The sequence below is a fragment of the Falco punctatus genome (assembly GCF_963210335.1).
Source record: "Falco punctatus genome assembly, chromosome: 10".
Taxonomy (NCBI): domain Eukaryota; kingdom Metazoa; phylum Chordata; class Aves; order Falconiformes; family Falconidae; genus Falco; species Falco punctatus.
The window spans coordinates 14,476,968-14,494,067 of NC_137590.1; the positions used below are offsets into that span (position 1 = coordinate 14,476,968).

The 17,100-nt window shown below is 49.0% G+C and overlaps 1 protein-coding gene across 2 annotated transcripts in view; it reads left to right on the forward strand.

Annotated features, from left to right (window-relative positions):
- The first annotated feature begins 121 nt into the window (after positions 1-121).
- Positions 122-17,100, forward strand: part of COL20A1 (collagen type XX alpha 1 chain) — a 55,289-nt gene continuing 38,310 nt past the window's right edge. Inside the window, exons 1-10 of one of the 2 annotated variants that reach the window (XM_080403992.1) lie at positions 122-2,708; positions 6,170-6,254; positions 8,757-8,867; positions 10,612-10,755; positions 10,986-11,144; positions 12,090-12,287; positions 13,534-13,689; positions 14,399-14,518; positions 14,678-14,842; positions 16,378-16,542. In XM_080403992.1, the coding sequence (XP_080260118.1) occupies positions 6,182-6,254; positions 8,757-8,867; positions 10,612-10,755; positions 10,986-11,144; positions 12,090-12,287; positions 13,534-13,689; positions 14,399-14,518; positions 14,678-14,842; positions 16,378-16,542 (1,291 nt within the window). In that variant the 5' untranslated portion in view covers positions 122-2,708; positions 6,170-6,181. Of the gene's footprint in view, positions 6,255-8,756; positions 8,868-10,611; positions 10,756-10,985; positions 11,145-12,089; positions 12,288-13,533; positions 13,690-14,398; positions 14,519-14,677; positions 14,843-16,377; positions 16,543-17,100 lie in introns of both variants that reach the window. The other variant, XM_080403991.1, reaches the window with a different exon arrangement.

Below are 17,100 nucleotides of genomic sequence, written 5' to 3' on the forward strand. Positions count from 1 at the left end.
TTGAAATATTTGGCTCTACCTCATCTTGAGAGGGTCTAAGCTCTTGCAGCTCCTTTTTAACACCCGTGGGAGAGTTTAGCACATTGTGAAACCAAGCTTTAGAACAGGTCTAAGGTGGTACAGCTGGTACAGCTGTTAAGCAGCAAGAAGTTTGATACCAAGCAACTGAGTACGTCTGAGCTCCCCTGAGTTGTCTGCAGTCTACCAAGAACACAACGTGCTTTCCAGATGGTCCCATAAGCCATGCCATCGACTGTCAAGAAAATAAGGGAATGAATACAACAATGTATGCTTCCTTGTAGAGAAAGTACAAGGCTCCTGCTACTCTTTGGCTTGGCCACGCTCACAGCCAGGGCTGGTTGCTCTTCCAAGCTGTTTCCTGAAGAGGTGAGGCTCCCACCATTGTGCTTTTTGTGCCCCCAGCTCCTAGTAATGCTTAAATCCATTAAGCAGCTTCACCTCGGCATGGAGCCAGGCAAAGCTCCCAAACATCCTAGGCTGCTGCCAGCCTAGTGACAGGAGGCAGCAGGGGCAAGGGGAGCCTAAGCAGCGTCTGTCCAAAAGGAAATGTGTCCCAGCCTGAGCGTGGCTCTGGGAGGGACGAGAAATGGGCGAGATCCATCAGCATCCAGCCCCCCGGACCCTGCTGCTCCCAGGGTGATTGCGTTTGCAGGCAATGCAGAATATTCATACTCAGACTACTCCGAAAGTGAATTAAATTTAGAATAACAGGTAACAACAAGAAAGTGGGGAGTTTTCTTGCTTTCCAGTTCACAGAGCATCCTGCGTGTGATCCGCCTGCAATGCTGTGCATACAGGAGGGTGATTTCCAGCACTCTTGCTTAGGGCAGGTCCCTCAGTGCAGCTCTTTTGGCCACCCACCAAGTCTTTAAAAAAACCCCAACAAAACCCCATACCAAACAACAACAAAAAGTAATTTTGATTTGTGTTAAAGTGGGAGCTGAATTTCTTGGAAAATCTGGTGTCAGCTGTATATTAGGTATTGCATTACTGCTGTCTGTCTCTTTTTTCCCTGGGTAGAAAGGGATGTGTGCTCCCCCAGCACTGGTGCAGAGGTGATCAGACTACTTGGAGCACAGCGTTCCTGGGACATGGTCCAAACAAGATGTTTGCATTGATAATCCACCAGGGTCCTCCCAGCCCCTAAGTGAAACCAGACAGGTTTTTAAGCTGTTTGTCAATATGCTTACAGTTGTTATTGCCAGCTATCCAGTGCACAAGCGAAGCAGCACCCATCTGCCTTTTTGCTTTTTAAATTCTGTTTTGTGTGGCTGTTCGGGGAGGGCCTGGGTGCCTGTGCTGGCTCCAGGGTTCAACCCAGAGCCCTGGGCTTGAACTGAAGTCCAAGCCAGGAGACTGCAGCCTTGTGTGGGCACCTTGGGAAAGGTGGGCCAGAAAGCAACAGCCTGAACATAAGCACTGGAAACAGCTCCAGAGTTTTCTGAGGTAGAAAGGGCATGAATTTTAGCTCTGGATCTGCATTCCCTGCAAGTGAAATACAGGAGATCTGTGCTCTCCCCTTTCTCACCTTCTCTGAGCTTCAAATTGTAGCAAATCTGAGCAACTACTGAAATCCGGTAGGAACTACAGAAGAGGTAATATGTGGTGTTTACATACAGGGCAGCGACAACCTCCTCTCCACAGGGTACCAAATGCTCCATGTTTTGCTTTAATGAGATTTAAGTGCTTCATTTGGGTGTTATCCTTTGTGCTGTATATAGTGATGCTTTTAAATACTTACTAGATTACAAAACAAACCTGCAGTGAACTACCAAATGTTTTATTGTGCAAAATATTTCAAAAATTATGATTATGTGGGGGTTTTTTTCATCTAACTTTCAAATGTCTCTGTGTTTCCCATCAAATGGCAATTGCAAGTTTCTTGCAGCTCATCCTGTTGCAGTGGGGACTGATGTTGACGATCCCTGGAGATGCAGCTGAAAATTTGCCCTCCATTCGCAATGAGAAATGCCGCTGTCAGTTGTTCCATCCTGGCAGTGAGGACAAAATCTTCCAGGAAAGGTTCTGGCGTGAAGCTTCCAGGCGCTCCCAGGGCCAGGGACCACATACCGGTGGAGGTCATGGCTGTGTCCCACAGCTGGGAAGTCTGCAGCACCATTGAGCTCCAGTTCATGATTCAGCCTCTGGCCTTGCAAAACTTACAGATGTGCTTAATTTCCTTAAACAAATGCAATGCAATTTGCTTTCAGTGCAAACGCCGGGCTCTCAAAAATATTTAATGGGATGTGAATGGGGCTGGACTGACTTCATCCCTGGGAGTCTGACAGTGGGCGGGAGCCACAACTTGTTGCTGCGCTCTAGGAAATCAGTGTGCAGCTTCCCAGACATATATTTAGTATTTAGTTAGCAAAACCACGAAAAACCCCCTATTTACTGTTTTTCATAGAAGGAGTCTCTTGCTTTTTGTGCATGCTTTATTTAGCTGCACGTAGGGGCCAAGCAGTGCTCTCTGCTGCGTGGTGAGAGGGAGGTGGGGGAGCCGCTGTCCCTCTCCCCCTGCTCTCCCTCCCCTTCTTTATCCCTCCTGACGTCTGGGAATTGAAATCTCTGATCACGCTGAGGAACAGATGAGGCGCCAGGGCTGCTTCTCCCCCAATTTAAGAATGTAGCTGGATTCATCGCACCTCCCAGGCTGACTCCAGGGAAAACCGTGCCGCTCTGCAGAGGTCTGTGGTTCATTCCTTTTCAGGGCTCGGTTTGCGGGGATGCCGAGGAGGGGCTGTGTGGTTTTGGGGCACGCGTGGGTATTGGAAGAGCTGTGAACTTCTGCAGGGTTTTGCTCTCTGGGAAACTTGGAGCTAGTGCAGCTCAGCCTGGGCAGCGCTGCCGATGCTGCACAGGGCTGGCAGGTCTCATCCTTTTATGGTGAAGTAGCTTCAAGGCTTGCGTTCACTGCAGGTTGGGTCTAAATATTGCTGGGACTGATTTAGCAATTCTTTTGGAGTGATGGCTGTGAGAAATGCAATTTGTTTGATGGTTTGGTTTTTCATTCCTCTGTTTTGTGGTTAACAGTACACAAGTTGCTGGAAATTGTTACTAGAGAGGACAGTACTTGGAGGGGTTTGTTTGCTGTGGCAGCTGTCTGGGTGGGTTTTTCCCACCTGGAGGTGTGGAGTGGGGCTGTACCACGAGCTGTGGGGAGCTGCAAAGGCTCAGCCTAGAAGTGAAACTTGTGCCTTACTTTTTTGAAGCTGCTGCTGGAATAACTGCGAGTTTTTGTTCAATAGTGGCACTGAAACACAGATTTCCAGGAGAAAATAGAAAACAGCTGATGAAGTGTTTTTTTTTTTTAGTCTGTTTTAGGTGCTTTAGCTAGCAAAGTACTCGGAGCGTGGGGCAGATCTGCTCCCTGCACTGGCTGCCGCGGGCAGGTGGCTGGTCCTTGCCACAGGGCTGTCCCGGCTGTGCGGTGACATTGCTCCTGCCAGCCCTCCTGCATGGAGGCGGGGATGACCTCTGGGATGAGCAAATCTCCCCGAACTGTGGCAATAATTCACAGTGCCCCCGAACCCCCACTTTTAGTTACACTGATGTAACTATGCAGCAGGTTTTGATTTTTTTTAATATATTTTTTTTTATTCAATTAAAGCATTTTAAAATTTCCTGTACAAATAAGGGGATCCCTGACTGCCTTAACCTCCAAATCCCCTCTGAACATGCAGCTGGGGCAAGCGGGAAGTAGTGTGTCATCCCCCCCCGACCCTTTTTCCAGGCCCTGGAAATACTCACCACATGCTGCATGTGTTGCTGGCTCCAAATTCCTTCCTTGGATGAGTAATGGGAGAGAGAGATCGGCGTGCCGGAGGCTCCCTGCCCGCCAGCAGGCTGATGTCACTGTGGTCCCCTCAGTCCCAGGGTCCACAGCTCAGCCTGTCTGGCTGGTGGCACCAGTGAGGGCAGAAATGGGTGGGAAGGGACCACAGAGACCCAGGGTGAGGGCTTGGGGTCCAGCAGGCAACCTGTAGAGAAGGAGCTCGGCAAGGTGGGGGAAAGGGAGCTCCTCCAGCCGTGTATCTTCCACCACTTCAAACAGGTGCATTTGTTACTCCTGCTTTACCGCTAGGAAAATGACGGTTGGAGAAGAGGCAAAATAGCGATGGGTTTGCCTCTTGAGCTTGGAAGAAGAGCTGAAGTCCCTGTTCCTTGTTTTAGTCGCAGTAAAGATCCACACCCTGGGGACTTACTGAATTTATATATATATATATATATTTAATTATAAATGAAAGGTTAACACTGAACTCGTCCTTACTGGCACATAAGGGTGGGAGCTCTCGGCTGAACCAGACCCTAGTTCAGTGCAGGCTGGAGAAGCCCGTGTATTCCTTTCACTGGGCTTTGCATCCCATATAACCCTGGTTAACATAAAAAGATCATACACAATCCAGTGGTTTTGCCAGAGTTTGACATCCCGTTGGCCAGCAGAGCCACGGGGAAGCTGCAAGGAAAACAAGAGCAGTTTGGTGGCATTGCAAAATGCCACAGATGAACTTTTGGTTTGGGGAATTTTTCAAAAATGCAGACTTTTTGCTGTTGTTTGGTAGACGTACCTCTGCAGCCAGGGCAGGCTTGGCTTTTCTGGAGGTGGCAGTCAGATTCTGAAAACCCACCTGTAAAATGTTTGCTCTTTTTTATAAGCAATGACTTCATTTTATTAGCTGGAAAAAAAGCACAAGTGTTTCCCGTGGCTAAGGGCTTTAGTTACACTGCAGTTGTTCTGTATAACCTGATCTTCAATCAAAAAGATAAATAAATCACAGACTGAGTTAACATCTCCCTGTTATAACTTGCATATTTTTCCATTCATTCTTACAGCATTTAGAACTGATTTAAACCCCAGGAGATCATGGCTGGGTCACTCATGTGCATATTTATTTTTCCTTGAAATTGCTAAAAAGCTGACGTATTTGAAGGGAAATAGGCATTTGCCAGGAGCTTCTAAATACCTGTCCATCACAATGAATAGAAGTGAAATGTCACTGCAGACAGCAGTGGAGGAAACCTGTGTATGGTCTGGTTCTGCCAAAAGCAATAAGGCTGAAATACGTAGCACAAAAATGACAGATGCCAATGATGCGTTGCAAAAGGCCAACAGTGTATGTTTAAAACCTGGCGTCTTGAGACTGAGACGAGGGAGAGGCACTGTTTCCATCAGGGTGGTTCTATGCTGAGCTGACATTTCCAACCCAAACTCAACAAAACTGAAAGCCAGGCCAGCAGAGATAGCTGAAGGTACTGGAGGTCCGTGGGCTGTAGGCTGGCTGGCTGTAGCCAGCCGGTTTTGTCAACGCTGCAGAAGTTACTTCTAAGCCAAACTGACCCTCTGCCATGATTAAGTCTGTAGCTGCATCTGTTTACAGTCTGTTCAGGTGAACAAGTTCAAACAGGACTATCCCAGCAAGTCCTGAACGCAGCTTCTCGGGAACTCCACCGTGAAATAAGAAATAAACCCCTTGGTTCTGAACGGCTGACATATAAACTGACCTACCCCTCCCGCAGCATAACTGCTTTATCGCAGCGACTACAGGGTCGTTACATCTGTGGTGTAAGGAGTCTGTCTGCCAAAGAATGCTCCTCTGAATGCTTTCCCCCTCATGATCAGTGTGTGCCTTGCGGGGACATGAGAAAGGTGCTGTGCGTTTGTATACCTGTGTTGATTTTGGTCATGATAATTGGAATTCATTACTTGTATGCTTTAAATGAGAAGTTGTTCTGGAATCTATGTCTAGCCAGTGATTCGGCCAGTGTTGCCTGTTTCCACGGTCAGAGCAGAGCCCAGCAGCTGTTGTACCACTGTTGAGCCCATCCTACCGAGGGAGCAGTGCCCATCTCCAAGACCAAGCACGCTGAAAGCAAACAAAGCCTACTCCCCATCAGGTTTCTAAACACAGTTTAGTACTAGTCCAAGGCATTGAACAGCTGTATTGGAGAGACCAAGAATATAAAAGAATATCTAGGAATTGTAGGAAAATTCATATGTGCTTCTCCATCCATCCTTCCAGTGCTGTCGATGTGGCATAGAGCTATAGATCTCAGCTTGTGGTCCCTGAACTAAGAGTGCAAAAATCTGGGTTTTGACATGATGAAATGTAACATTTACTTCTCCTTCCTGACGTTTGCCCTCTTGTAGGTCCTGGTCACTATGCTGATCCACACTTGTTTCTTTTTTGCCTGCCTGCCTGTGGTGAGCCATGTCTGGGGACGAGTGGGCCAAGGTAAGGAGCCCGCCTGCCTTGCTCTGGGCCATTCCCGGTGGCTCGGCTGTCACCTGGGTTCACCCAGCCCCTGCCAGAGCCCTCCCTGCAGCAGTGGCACCGCATGGGAGGGACATTCCCGCTCACACGCAGGATTTCAGGGGGATGCTGTGCGCTGGTGTCTGTTGGTGAAGCTCCAGACAGCCCGTTCGCACACACGAAGAGCGATGGGAGGTCAGGGGACCCATGTGGGGGGAGAAGCTCGATCCCTCCCCACCCTGCTAAGCCTGTGCTCATCACTGGCAGCAGCTCAGCGTGCCGCTCCCTCGCACCGGGGCTGCATTTCAGCCTGTGTCAGCAATGAAGGGTGTTTGTGTGATCTGCAAATGGAGCTTGAAATCAGGAAGCAAAAGGGCGTTGCTTCTGTTAGTCACTGCCTTTGTCCTGTGCCTTGAAACTTTGGATGTATCGATGATCTGTGGTGCAACATCTGGAGAAAAAAGCACATAAGGTGCATTCCTCCTGTAACCTATAGCATGCCCATAGTGCCATAAATGAGCAGAAAATACCGACAGCACCTCACCATAGCCTTTCTGGTGTTGGATTGCATCTGTATTCCATTTGAGCCTTCTGTGGAAGCGGTCAGCACAAATGTTTCTAGAGTGGTGATGGCACTTCAGAGTTTGGACAAACGTGTCTCCATGCTGTGTATCTTCCAGACCAGCCTCTGCAGCTAAATCTGGGCTTAACTCCCTATCAGCTGGAGAGCAAGGTCACAGCATCAAACAGTGCACATCCAACACAGGGCAGGGGAACAGTGGAGCTTTCATGGCACCGGGGTTCATTTGCATCCAGCACATAATGGTGCTTTAGAGGATGCTGTCCTCATCTGTCTGGGGACATTCTTGCCTTTTTAGCTTCTGGGCTCCTAGAGTGATTTCTTGAGGAGCTGGACCACACTCGGCCAAAAGAAGACAGCTTCATGTTTAATCTAAGTATGAATTCCCCTTATTGTTCAATGATCTTTTACCATTTCTTTTAGGCATGATTCTGGGATTTGATTTTGCCCCTCACCCTTCTTCCCCACGTTTTCTTTCTTCCCCTTCGGATTTGCCAGGGGTTAGATGTGAATCTCAGCTTTGTTTCCCCAAAATAGTTATCTGCTTGTTGGGCAGCCTGCAGGAAGTTTCTGCAAGGAAAGGTTAAGGCACAGATGTTGGGCTGAGATTAGCAAGTCCTCACTGCCAACTCTCACTGCTTTCCTGGGCTGTGACTTCAGGGCAAAGATGTCAGGAGACGTCTGGACATCATGTAAAACCAGATTAGGGACCTGAGGAGTCCTGAGCAACACAGTTTGCCAGCACTTAGCCAGACACTCCAGGTCACCCTAAGCTTTTTTTGTGAGTAATGGTAAAGGGAAAGAGATTGGTAGCAACTGCAAATGACGGGGGCATTTGAGTGCAGATGCTTCTCGTGCACAGGCGAAGAACACACTCACTCATTGCAAATTAGGGCAGCCTGCTGGAAAGGCAGCTATAGGTACAGTGTCAGGAAGGAGGGGAAATAAATCTGCTGAGTTGCCATCCTATATCCAGTCAAGCGAAAAAGTGTCATATGGTGACATCTGCACGACAGTACAGCTATGTTTTACCAAGGAATCATTGATTCAAATAGTGACACATGAGTTCAGACATCTAGCTGGGGTTTAAAAGATATCTGTGAAATCTGGAGATGATAAGAGAATGTGCTCTTTCTTCTTTTTACTTCCTTGTCTGATACTATTTTTTTCCTCAGGATCTGTCATTTAGTTTTCTGCTCCCTGCAGCAAACTGATACAAGCCGGTACCCATGAGCGGTGCTGCCAGGAACAGTTATTTACACTTTATCAGGTTTTCTTTCTTTTTATTCTTTTTTTTTTAATTTTTTTATTTAATTTTTTTTTTCATTCTAAAGCCAGCTGGTCCTTGGAGCTGCCTCTGAAATGGTCTTTCTGCAGAAGTATGGGATCCATCAGCTGGGGAATGCCTATTTCTCAGCAGCCCAAGTCCACTGAGGAGCTTCACTGAGCCCTTTGGGCTGTTTTCTGCCCTCCCATTTCAGATGTTGGCACTAAACACACTTGCTGAAACAGAACAGTCTGCATGACATCTTCCAGGAGAGTCCTCCAAGATGCGAGGGGTGCAGAGAAAGCCTTCACCAATACGGGCAGGCTGTTTTCCCTGTTTGCAGCAATGTATATGGAGGTTTCATTTGAGCACCTGAGGAACTCCTGTTCATGTAGGGTGGAGGCTACAGGTTTGCAGTGACCTGTGGAGGGTTTCCTGGCAGAGCTGCTGGGGGACTGCAGGAGCTGCTGTGCAGCGTCAGGGGGTGCTGAGGACTTGCATGAGATGGTGAAGGTTTCCTCTATACTGCAACCATTCCCGCGTCTGTAGAGGAGGTGGCATCTGTGGTGTCTGGTGGGTGCATGTATGGAGGGAAGAACTGCATCCATAACAGCACGGATCATCTTCTCCTCTCCAGGGTCAGGCCGGCTTAAACTCACTGTCCTTTCAGAAGACAGGCTCCAAATGAAATGGAAAGAGACAGAAGGGAACATCAATGGCTACAAAGTTCGGGTGAAGCCCATGGCAGGTATGTGCTGGTGCGCTGGACAACAGAACCAGCAGAGGTTTACGTATGAGTGAGGGACTGAGCTCCACATTGTGACTGGTGGACAACAGGACTTTGGTGAGAGCATTACTTAGAACTTAAGGTGACAGGGATAAGGCAGAGAAAATTATCCACTGGCTGTTCTGCTTGCAAGTGATTACCTAGGTCAAAACTTTCCATCGAGCTGTACACACAGTGCAGACAAGAAGTCTTTCAGGTCACCAGGAGAGCAGTCTGTAGTGCCACATCGCTGCAGGCACAGTCCCCCTGTCACTCACTCACAAGAGAGAGATGGAATCCAGCTCTCATTATCCTACGGGAAAGGCTTAGCCAGAGAATGTTGCTCTTTGGAATTGCGTGAGAAAAAAGATGAGGAAAGGTTCATTGTCTGGTTCTTCTGTGGGAGCTCCCAGCTCTTCCCCCACCAGCAGGAACATGGGAGCGGAATTCCTTGACCCCATGTGTGGCAGAGCTCAGCCCCCTTAGCTCCCTACCCCAGCCCAGCTACAGCTCTCCCTGACTTTTGACATTGAACCTGGTGGTGTTGGAAGGACATGATGTCCCTTGGTGGGGAGTGATGGTTGGAGGCAACCTTAGCCCTGGCTGGCATTTGGGTTTCAGTCTCTGCTGCTCTCCCAGCAAGCCGGAGAAGGGAGCTGCCAGGCAAGAGTGCGTGCGGCACAGCTCTTGTGATCGTCCACCCGCTTTTAGCTTAGCCCCCACCTGTTTCCCGAGCTGGAGCAGGAGGTTTCTCATTCCTTCCCTGTCCTGCTCCTCCCCTGGTCTCAGCTCAGTAGAGCCATGAGCATCCCGGGAATGCAGGGAATCCCCGCCAGCATGCCCTGCACGTGCCTGAGGCTTTCCCTCTTAGCAGGCTGGGAGCTCCATCTCCAGCCCTAGGCATGAGCTTAGGGATGCCGGGGTCAGAAACACATCCGTCTCCATAATTTCAAGCCTGTAGACCTTTCCTAATCAGAGGGGTTTAGGAGCTGGTTTGCCTCTCTCCGTTCTGTGCAGTGCAGAGAGCACAGTGCAGCAACTGGCTGCTGCTTTGCAGAGCTGTCTCGCTCCACCTGCTCACTGCAGTGCCAGTGCAGAAATCACCCAGTTCTTGGCTGGTCAAGGCATCACAGACCCAGGGCAGGTCCCAACATCGTGGGACATGGCTGGAGGGGTCTGGAGGCAGTGCTGACCCCAGAAATGAGCTGTCTCTCCCCAGAAAGCAGCTGCCCTTGGAGAGGGACAGGGCTTGCAGAGACAGCACAGCAAGAGTGGCTGGGATGAGTCCCACGTGCCAGTGATGATCCCAGAGACACCAAGCCACTGCCTCATTTTGTCACGTACGACCTCAAGCACATCAGTTGGTTGGATGTTTTTATAAGCAGTATTTACTAACAATTGCCAAGTCTTTATCCTCTGAAGACTGACTGACTTTCCACTCAGCAACTCCTTGAGAAGTTGGTGAGAGCTGCACTAATGCTGAGCGCAAACTGGTTTTCCATTTTGGGCATGTATCAGGGATTTAAAAAAAAATATATCCTGAACGTTCTCAACGTTGGATCAGGAAAAAAAGTGAAAATCAGAGATCCACAAAATTTAAAAAAAGAAATAAGAGTTGACTGAGGTCCCTAGGCAGACATTCCCTGCATTTCAGCGGTGCTTTTGCTACTGTCAGCTTAAATTTAAGCTCTAACAGGCTCTGAACTGTGGCTTCATCCCACCTCAGGGGACTCGGAGCAAGAAGTCATGCTGAAAACCAAGACTCCCAAAGCCACAGTGGGGGGGCTGAGCCCTACCAAGGAATATACACTGCAGGTCTACGTGCTCAACGGTTCCCAGGAAGCCCTGTTTGCCAAGAGGAAATTTGTGAGTAAGTAGTGTGTGTTATGTTTTACCATTCAGAGACCTCCTAAGGCTCTTGGAGATGTGGCTCCTCAGAGTTCTGGCATATGCCCTGCAGGCTCTGCGGCAACCACAGAGCCTGCTACTATTTTCATTGGAAGGTTAGAAAGGGTGATGGTGAAGACCCAGGGGACGAAGGATGGACTGTGACTCACAGACCTGTCTAGGTGACTTTCTCTGGTTTTGGTCTTTCTACAGTAGAGGAACTAAAAAATGCATCCCAGACTAGAAATAATCGAAGAAACTCAGGAGCTGCATCAGGAAAGAATCTCACCTCTTGGGGGAACTCAACAGCTGAGCACAGTGGGGTGGCAGAGGCCACCCCACCACCCCTGAACGCCCTCTTGACACAGCCAGGTGGGTGCAGTGACTGCCCTGGAGTCACGTTGGGTTGATTTTGAGCTGTGGTCTCTTCCATGCTCCCGTGGTTGGAGCATTAAGCACAGCTGTCCCTAAAACGACTCCCACCCTCTCCCTGCTCCCCTCATCAGGGCCGTTCCCTCAGTGAGGCATGCTAGCCCAGTCTCAGTGCTTGCATGCAGTTCTTGACTACAAAAACACAGTGAGCAACCTAAAAATACTTGCCCCTCCTGCCAGTCAACCTGAAATAGCACATCTGTGCATTCCCAGGGCTAACAGGTGTTCAGATTCAGCAGGTACAGTCAACTGAGAGCCAATCCTTCCAGAACCAGCTGAGCACTGGGGTTAATGGTGCTTGACCTCCTCGGCTTGGTGTGCCAAGGCTGGCTGCAGAGAGTCTGCCAGAAGGTGTGAGCCCTCCCCTATGGCTGAGGACTGTATATAACTGCATAGATTCTCACGTATCTGGCAACAAGGCTTGCATGAGTTCAAAAGGCAGTTACGTGTGCTGATGGAAGAAAGATCCGTCAGGGCCATATTGCAAAAAGGCTTGCACTAGCTCAGGGTGTTTCCGAGTCACAGATTGCTGAGGTCTGGAGAGTACAGTGGGTAACAGGTGTCACGGTATGTATTCCCAGATTTGTATTTTATAAACATTCATTAGATTTCATCATTAAAGATAATGGGAAGGACAAATTTTTGATGTGATCCACTACTAACATTATTATTAACTCATGAGCCCGCATGCAGCCCTCTCAGAGAAGCATGAATGAAGATTGTCTCCTTCATCTAACTACTGCTTTGCATAAAGCTTGTAGGACTTTTATCCTCCCTGAGCCCCCTGTACTTCTGTCAAATGTGGCTTAAATCAGTTGACGAGCAGAGCAGGTTGCATGGGATGACATAGCTAGGGACAAGGCGATTTTTCTCTTTGGAGCACAGCAAAGGACAGAGCTGAAACAAAAAGGCAGAAGGGGAACCAGCCAAAGGCCTCAGGAGAAACAAGAAACCGGCCCGGTGTGGAGGCCAGTGTGACAGAAGCAACACCAACAACCATGAAATCGTCCCAGCGCACTCCTGGAAATTCAGAGCGACAATCTCTAGGAAAAGAGAAAGCGACAAAGGATTCACTGAGGCGAGGTGAGAGGGCTTTCAGACATGTCTTGCTGCTTCTTCCCTACTGTTTTCCCTAACACTTGTTGAATACAAGCTTTCCATCCCACCTGTCACCAAGATTTTCAGGAGTACAGCGCTGCTGATAGTGCTTTCCATTGCTAGGCTGCGCTTTGGGGAACTGTCAAGGAACACTGGAGAGATCTGGAGTTCTGTAGAACATCACTGATTTTAAGGCAAACTGAAGCTAGGCCAAAAATTCCTTCCAGATGATGCAACTTATCACATTCCCACTATTCTCTCTCTTCATGTTGCCACCCCCTCCTGCTTCAGACAGATCCATGTAAGAGTTTGTATTCTTGAACAGACCCCTTCCACCCATGGGCCTTTCCAAGCCTTCAGAAGGGGAGGAGAGCATCAGTGATGTTCATTATTCAACCTGCTCCACCTTCTGGACTTGTTCTTCATGTTTCATAGATAACTGATCCACCATGGTCCTTCAGATTCGTCAGTTGAGACTATGGCAGGGCAGGTGGCTCTCAGAACTGTTGAAATGGCAGGAATGAGATTGGCAAGAGCATCCTTTTTTGGTCCCTTGAGACCAGCAGGAATCCGTGACTGTGAAAAGAGATAGGGTAGTAACTTCTCTGAGTCCACTGAATCTTGATGGGATACCTATTTCCTTCCACCAAAGATGGAAAATCCCCCATCTGAAAAATATTCAAGGAAGATGCATTCAGTGAGCAACATGTCCCATCTTATCCTCTGTTAAGCTGCAGGCCTGGGGTGGGGAGAAAGGCAGGGCTTGAGTATCTGTGATCCCAGCAGGTTTTTACAGAGAGATTGGATTTAATATAAAGCCATGAAATAATTAGAGCCCACAGGGGATCTCGTGATGGAACGGAATTAAGCAATCACCTGCAATTCTTGGAGACATAGGCTAAATACAAGGGAAGGTCTGGGCTGGGGCTGAGATGTAATGGAGCTGACAGCTTGCAGAGAGTGGTGCTTGGGTTAGGTACAGCCTCCTGACAGCTTTAACCCGTTCTTTGCAGAAATGCAGCTGTGCACCACTCAGTTTCTTGGTACTGAGAGGGGTTATCCTTAGCCATGTGGTTTTCCCAAGGTGCTGGGATGCATCAGGCTGGCAGATGGTCCAATTTACCATCCAGACAAGTCCTTACACTGCAGATTTGCTTTTTGTCTTAAAACTGAAGCAGTTTGTCCTCCTTTACAATTGGTTTTCTCAATATGAGATCTTTCCCCCCTCCAGGTTCCCAGTTCCAGTGTGACACATCTGCGATGATTGATATTGTCCTGCTTGTGGATGGATCCTGGAGCATCGGACGCAGCAATTTCAAGCTGATTAAGGAGTTCCTGAGCAATTTGATTTCCCCATTCAGTATTGACCAAGACAAGATAAGAGTAGGTAGGACACTTTGCTGTTTCCTGACCTTGGGAAGCCCGTGTTTCAAGGGGTCATGGTCTCTCTTCCTGTGGTTATGTGCTCCTCTGAGGAGCTTTTATTCCTTTAGAGTGCGGTCCGTGCTCGCTGTTCATGACAGCTTTGCCCATCTGGTAGCACGCTCTGGCCTCTAGTGGCTGTAAGCAACAGCTGCACAGCCAACACCGGCGATGGCTTCTGTGGATGCCGAGATATTTGGGATCTGCTGCCTGCCTCTGAGGAGATGCTCAGCCTCCGCAGCAGGTGCAGGCAGATGCAGTGGCAAAGCTGCACTGGAGCTGCTCTGAGCTCAGCTCAGAATGGTGCTGCTGCCGGTTCTGAGTGGTGCTGATACTGGCCAGGCTGTACGTGAAAAAGGACAGCGTAAATCCTCCCACCTCCTTGTAGCCAACCGGTCTGACCCCAATTAACATTGAGACCTTATCAAATAGTTCAGAGCATCATCACAGGGTAAGTACCACTGTACGAGTGGGGTCTGGGGCATCATCTTGCTGCCTGCATGACAAGGACCATGCAGAGAAGTGGACTTAGAAGCCAAATTTGCTCACCTCCTCTCCCTTTCATTATTTTGTGCCATCCTCCCATGGCAAGCCTGACACTGCCTCCCCAAAGGGTTTCTGCCCTTGCAGCTTACCTTGGCTTGCATGATGCTGATCGCTCTTGTCTTCCCCAGGGCTGTCCCAGTACAGCAGTGATCCCCGCACGGAGTGGGATCTGAGCGCTTACTCTACGAGGGACCAGGTGCTGGAAGCCGTGAGGAGTTTGAGGTACAAGGGCGGCAACACCTTTACAGGTAACTCCATCTTGCAGGTGTCCGTTAAAATATCTGTTTGGCTGCAGCGGGGGAAGCTGTTCCCATGGGATGACGTCTCCGTGGGGGCAGAGACAAGAGTAAAGGCGGTGGGGTTGTCTGCGAGGCTGTAGCACAGCCCCCATCTCTGCTCCTCTCCAGGTCTGGCTCTCACCCACGTCCTGGAGCAGAATCTGAAACCGGCTGCTGGTGCCCGGCTGGAGGCTGAGAAGTTCGTAATACTCCTGACTGATGGAAAATCCCAGGATGATGCCAACCTGGCTGCTCAGACCTTGAAAAACCTGGGCATAGAGATATTTGCCATTGGTAAGATCACAGCCATTGACAAGCTGTAGGACAAAGCCAACCTACTTTTGATCTTCACATTGAAGGTTATGTTTCCACAACTTTCATAGAAGCATCTCGAAGCTGCAAAACTGAGGTAGTGGGTAAGACCTCATTGCTTTGTGACTAGGATGGAAATTAACTCTTTATTCAGCACAGGCAGTGTCTTAAAAGGGTGTTTTGTTTCTTTAGCAAAAACATTCATTCACACGAGAGATTTCACAGCTTCCGTCTATAAGACATTTGTGAGCCTCAGAGACCTGTGCCATCAGAACAATATTCTCAGCTGTGGAATTAGGCAAGAGAACATTGTATTGGGGAGGGCAGGAGACCTTCTTTGTAATTACTGCCTCTCACAACTTTCCATTTCTCTGAATAATAACCTTGCCTGTTCTTCACTATCCAGTGGCAATAATGAAACACAAAATGGCCTTGAGCAGCAATGTCCTTGATAACTACACAGCTCTGCTAGAGACTAATACACGAGCAATAAAAGTTGCATAGAAAACTCTCCTAACATTGCGGTCCCCAAAAGTTTAAGTGCTAATTTATGTTGGGAACACATGAGCAAGGTTTTATTGTGTAGGGTTATGTAGCTAAGTGGCTGGCACTGTGATTCCTCCCATGGACGTGTGCTGTGCAGCCACAGCACAACAGGCTGACAGCTGTGTGCCTGAAATTGCTGGGAGAGCTGGTCCTGGCTGGGGTCTTTGCCTTTCCTCTCTGGTTAGAGAAAGATCATCCTGTTTGGTCTTTAGACATCAGGGCCTGAGTGTTAATCTCAATAGCACCTTGGTTCTCCCTGCAGAGCAAGAGGGAGGGAGGCTCGCAAAGCTGTTGGGGTAGTGGTCTTGGACTTGAGCAACCAGGTGGGATCCCTGCCTGGCGATGGTGCTGCTTGGGCAATGTTAGGGCAGCCCTGAGCCTAGCACTGGGAAGCAAAATAGGTTGTGTGCTGTGGAGCTTGCTCTGCAGAGGGTTAACGAGGGGATGGAGGATGCTCTGTGATGGTGAAGTTCTGCTAAATAAACGGTCTGCTTCTTGCTCATCCCTGACTCTCCTGAAATGCAATGTGATGTTCTGATGAATAATAGACTCTCTGTGGGGAGTGCTGGCACCTCATAAATGCAAAATGGTTGTTTATTCATTCCTTCCTTCCCCCATTTATGCAACTGCCTCTTAGGGTGAAAATTATTTGCCTTCCTGGTAGCAAAGCCTGCGAGCATGAGGAGGCAGAGAAACAGAACGAGGACTCACTGGACTGTCTCCAGGCCACTAAAGACATTCTTAGCCCACGAAGTTGAAAGCCCTTCCCAGGCTGGACTAAGGCTGTGGCTGCAGGAAAGTCCAAGGTCATTCTCAGACACCAGCCCCCTACTGGAATGACTGGGAGGCTCTGCCTGGAGAGCAGGATGACGATGGACCCATCCTGCCCATGAACAAACACCACAGAGGCAGGAGGCAGGAGCTGCTCTCCCTGGGGAGTTTTTCACTCTTGTTCTCTGCTGTGGTTGCAGGGGTGAAGAACGCGGATGAGGCAGAGCTGAAGCAGGTGGCCTCGGAGCCACTGGAGCTCACTGTGTATAACGTGCTGGATTTCCCGCTGCTGAGCTCTCTGGTTGGCAGGCTCACCCAGGTCCTGTGCACCAGGATCAAAGAGAAGAGCAACAAGGAAAACACAGGTGAAGTGAAACCTCAGGGAGGGCTGAGCTTCCTTCTGCTCGCCATGCACTTTCCTTGCCATCAGGACTGACCCTTTCTCATACCGTTCCTTCTATGAGCTCCACCACCTCACTCTCCTCCTCCAGTGCTGACCTCCTTGCTCAGCCCTCTTTCTGCCCGACAGTGGTCCTTGCCCTGTCAACAAGTTGGCCAGTTTCTCCTGTCATCATTGTCTTCTACAAGACCCTCTGGATGCAGTTCTGCTCTCACTCCACTGCAGACTCCCTGCTGTCTCTAACAAGTCACAGAGAGATGTTACCTGTAGATGTTTGCATTCTGATGCTCTTGGTTTAGTTACTTGCCTCCAGCCTGTGAGCCAATACAGGCAGCAGCCCTTCCTACCAGGGGTCTGGATAACTCTTAATGGACATCATCACCTAATGACAATAACCACCATAGCAAGGAAGAGGGGATGTCTTTCCCCTCTTCCATTATCATATAGATATATATGATAAATGCATTGTAACCGTCTTTTCTGAGTTTCTTCCGACCAAAAGGACGCAGAAAAAGCTAATTTG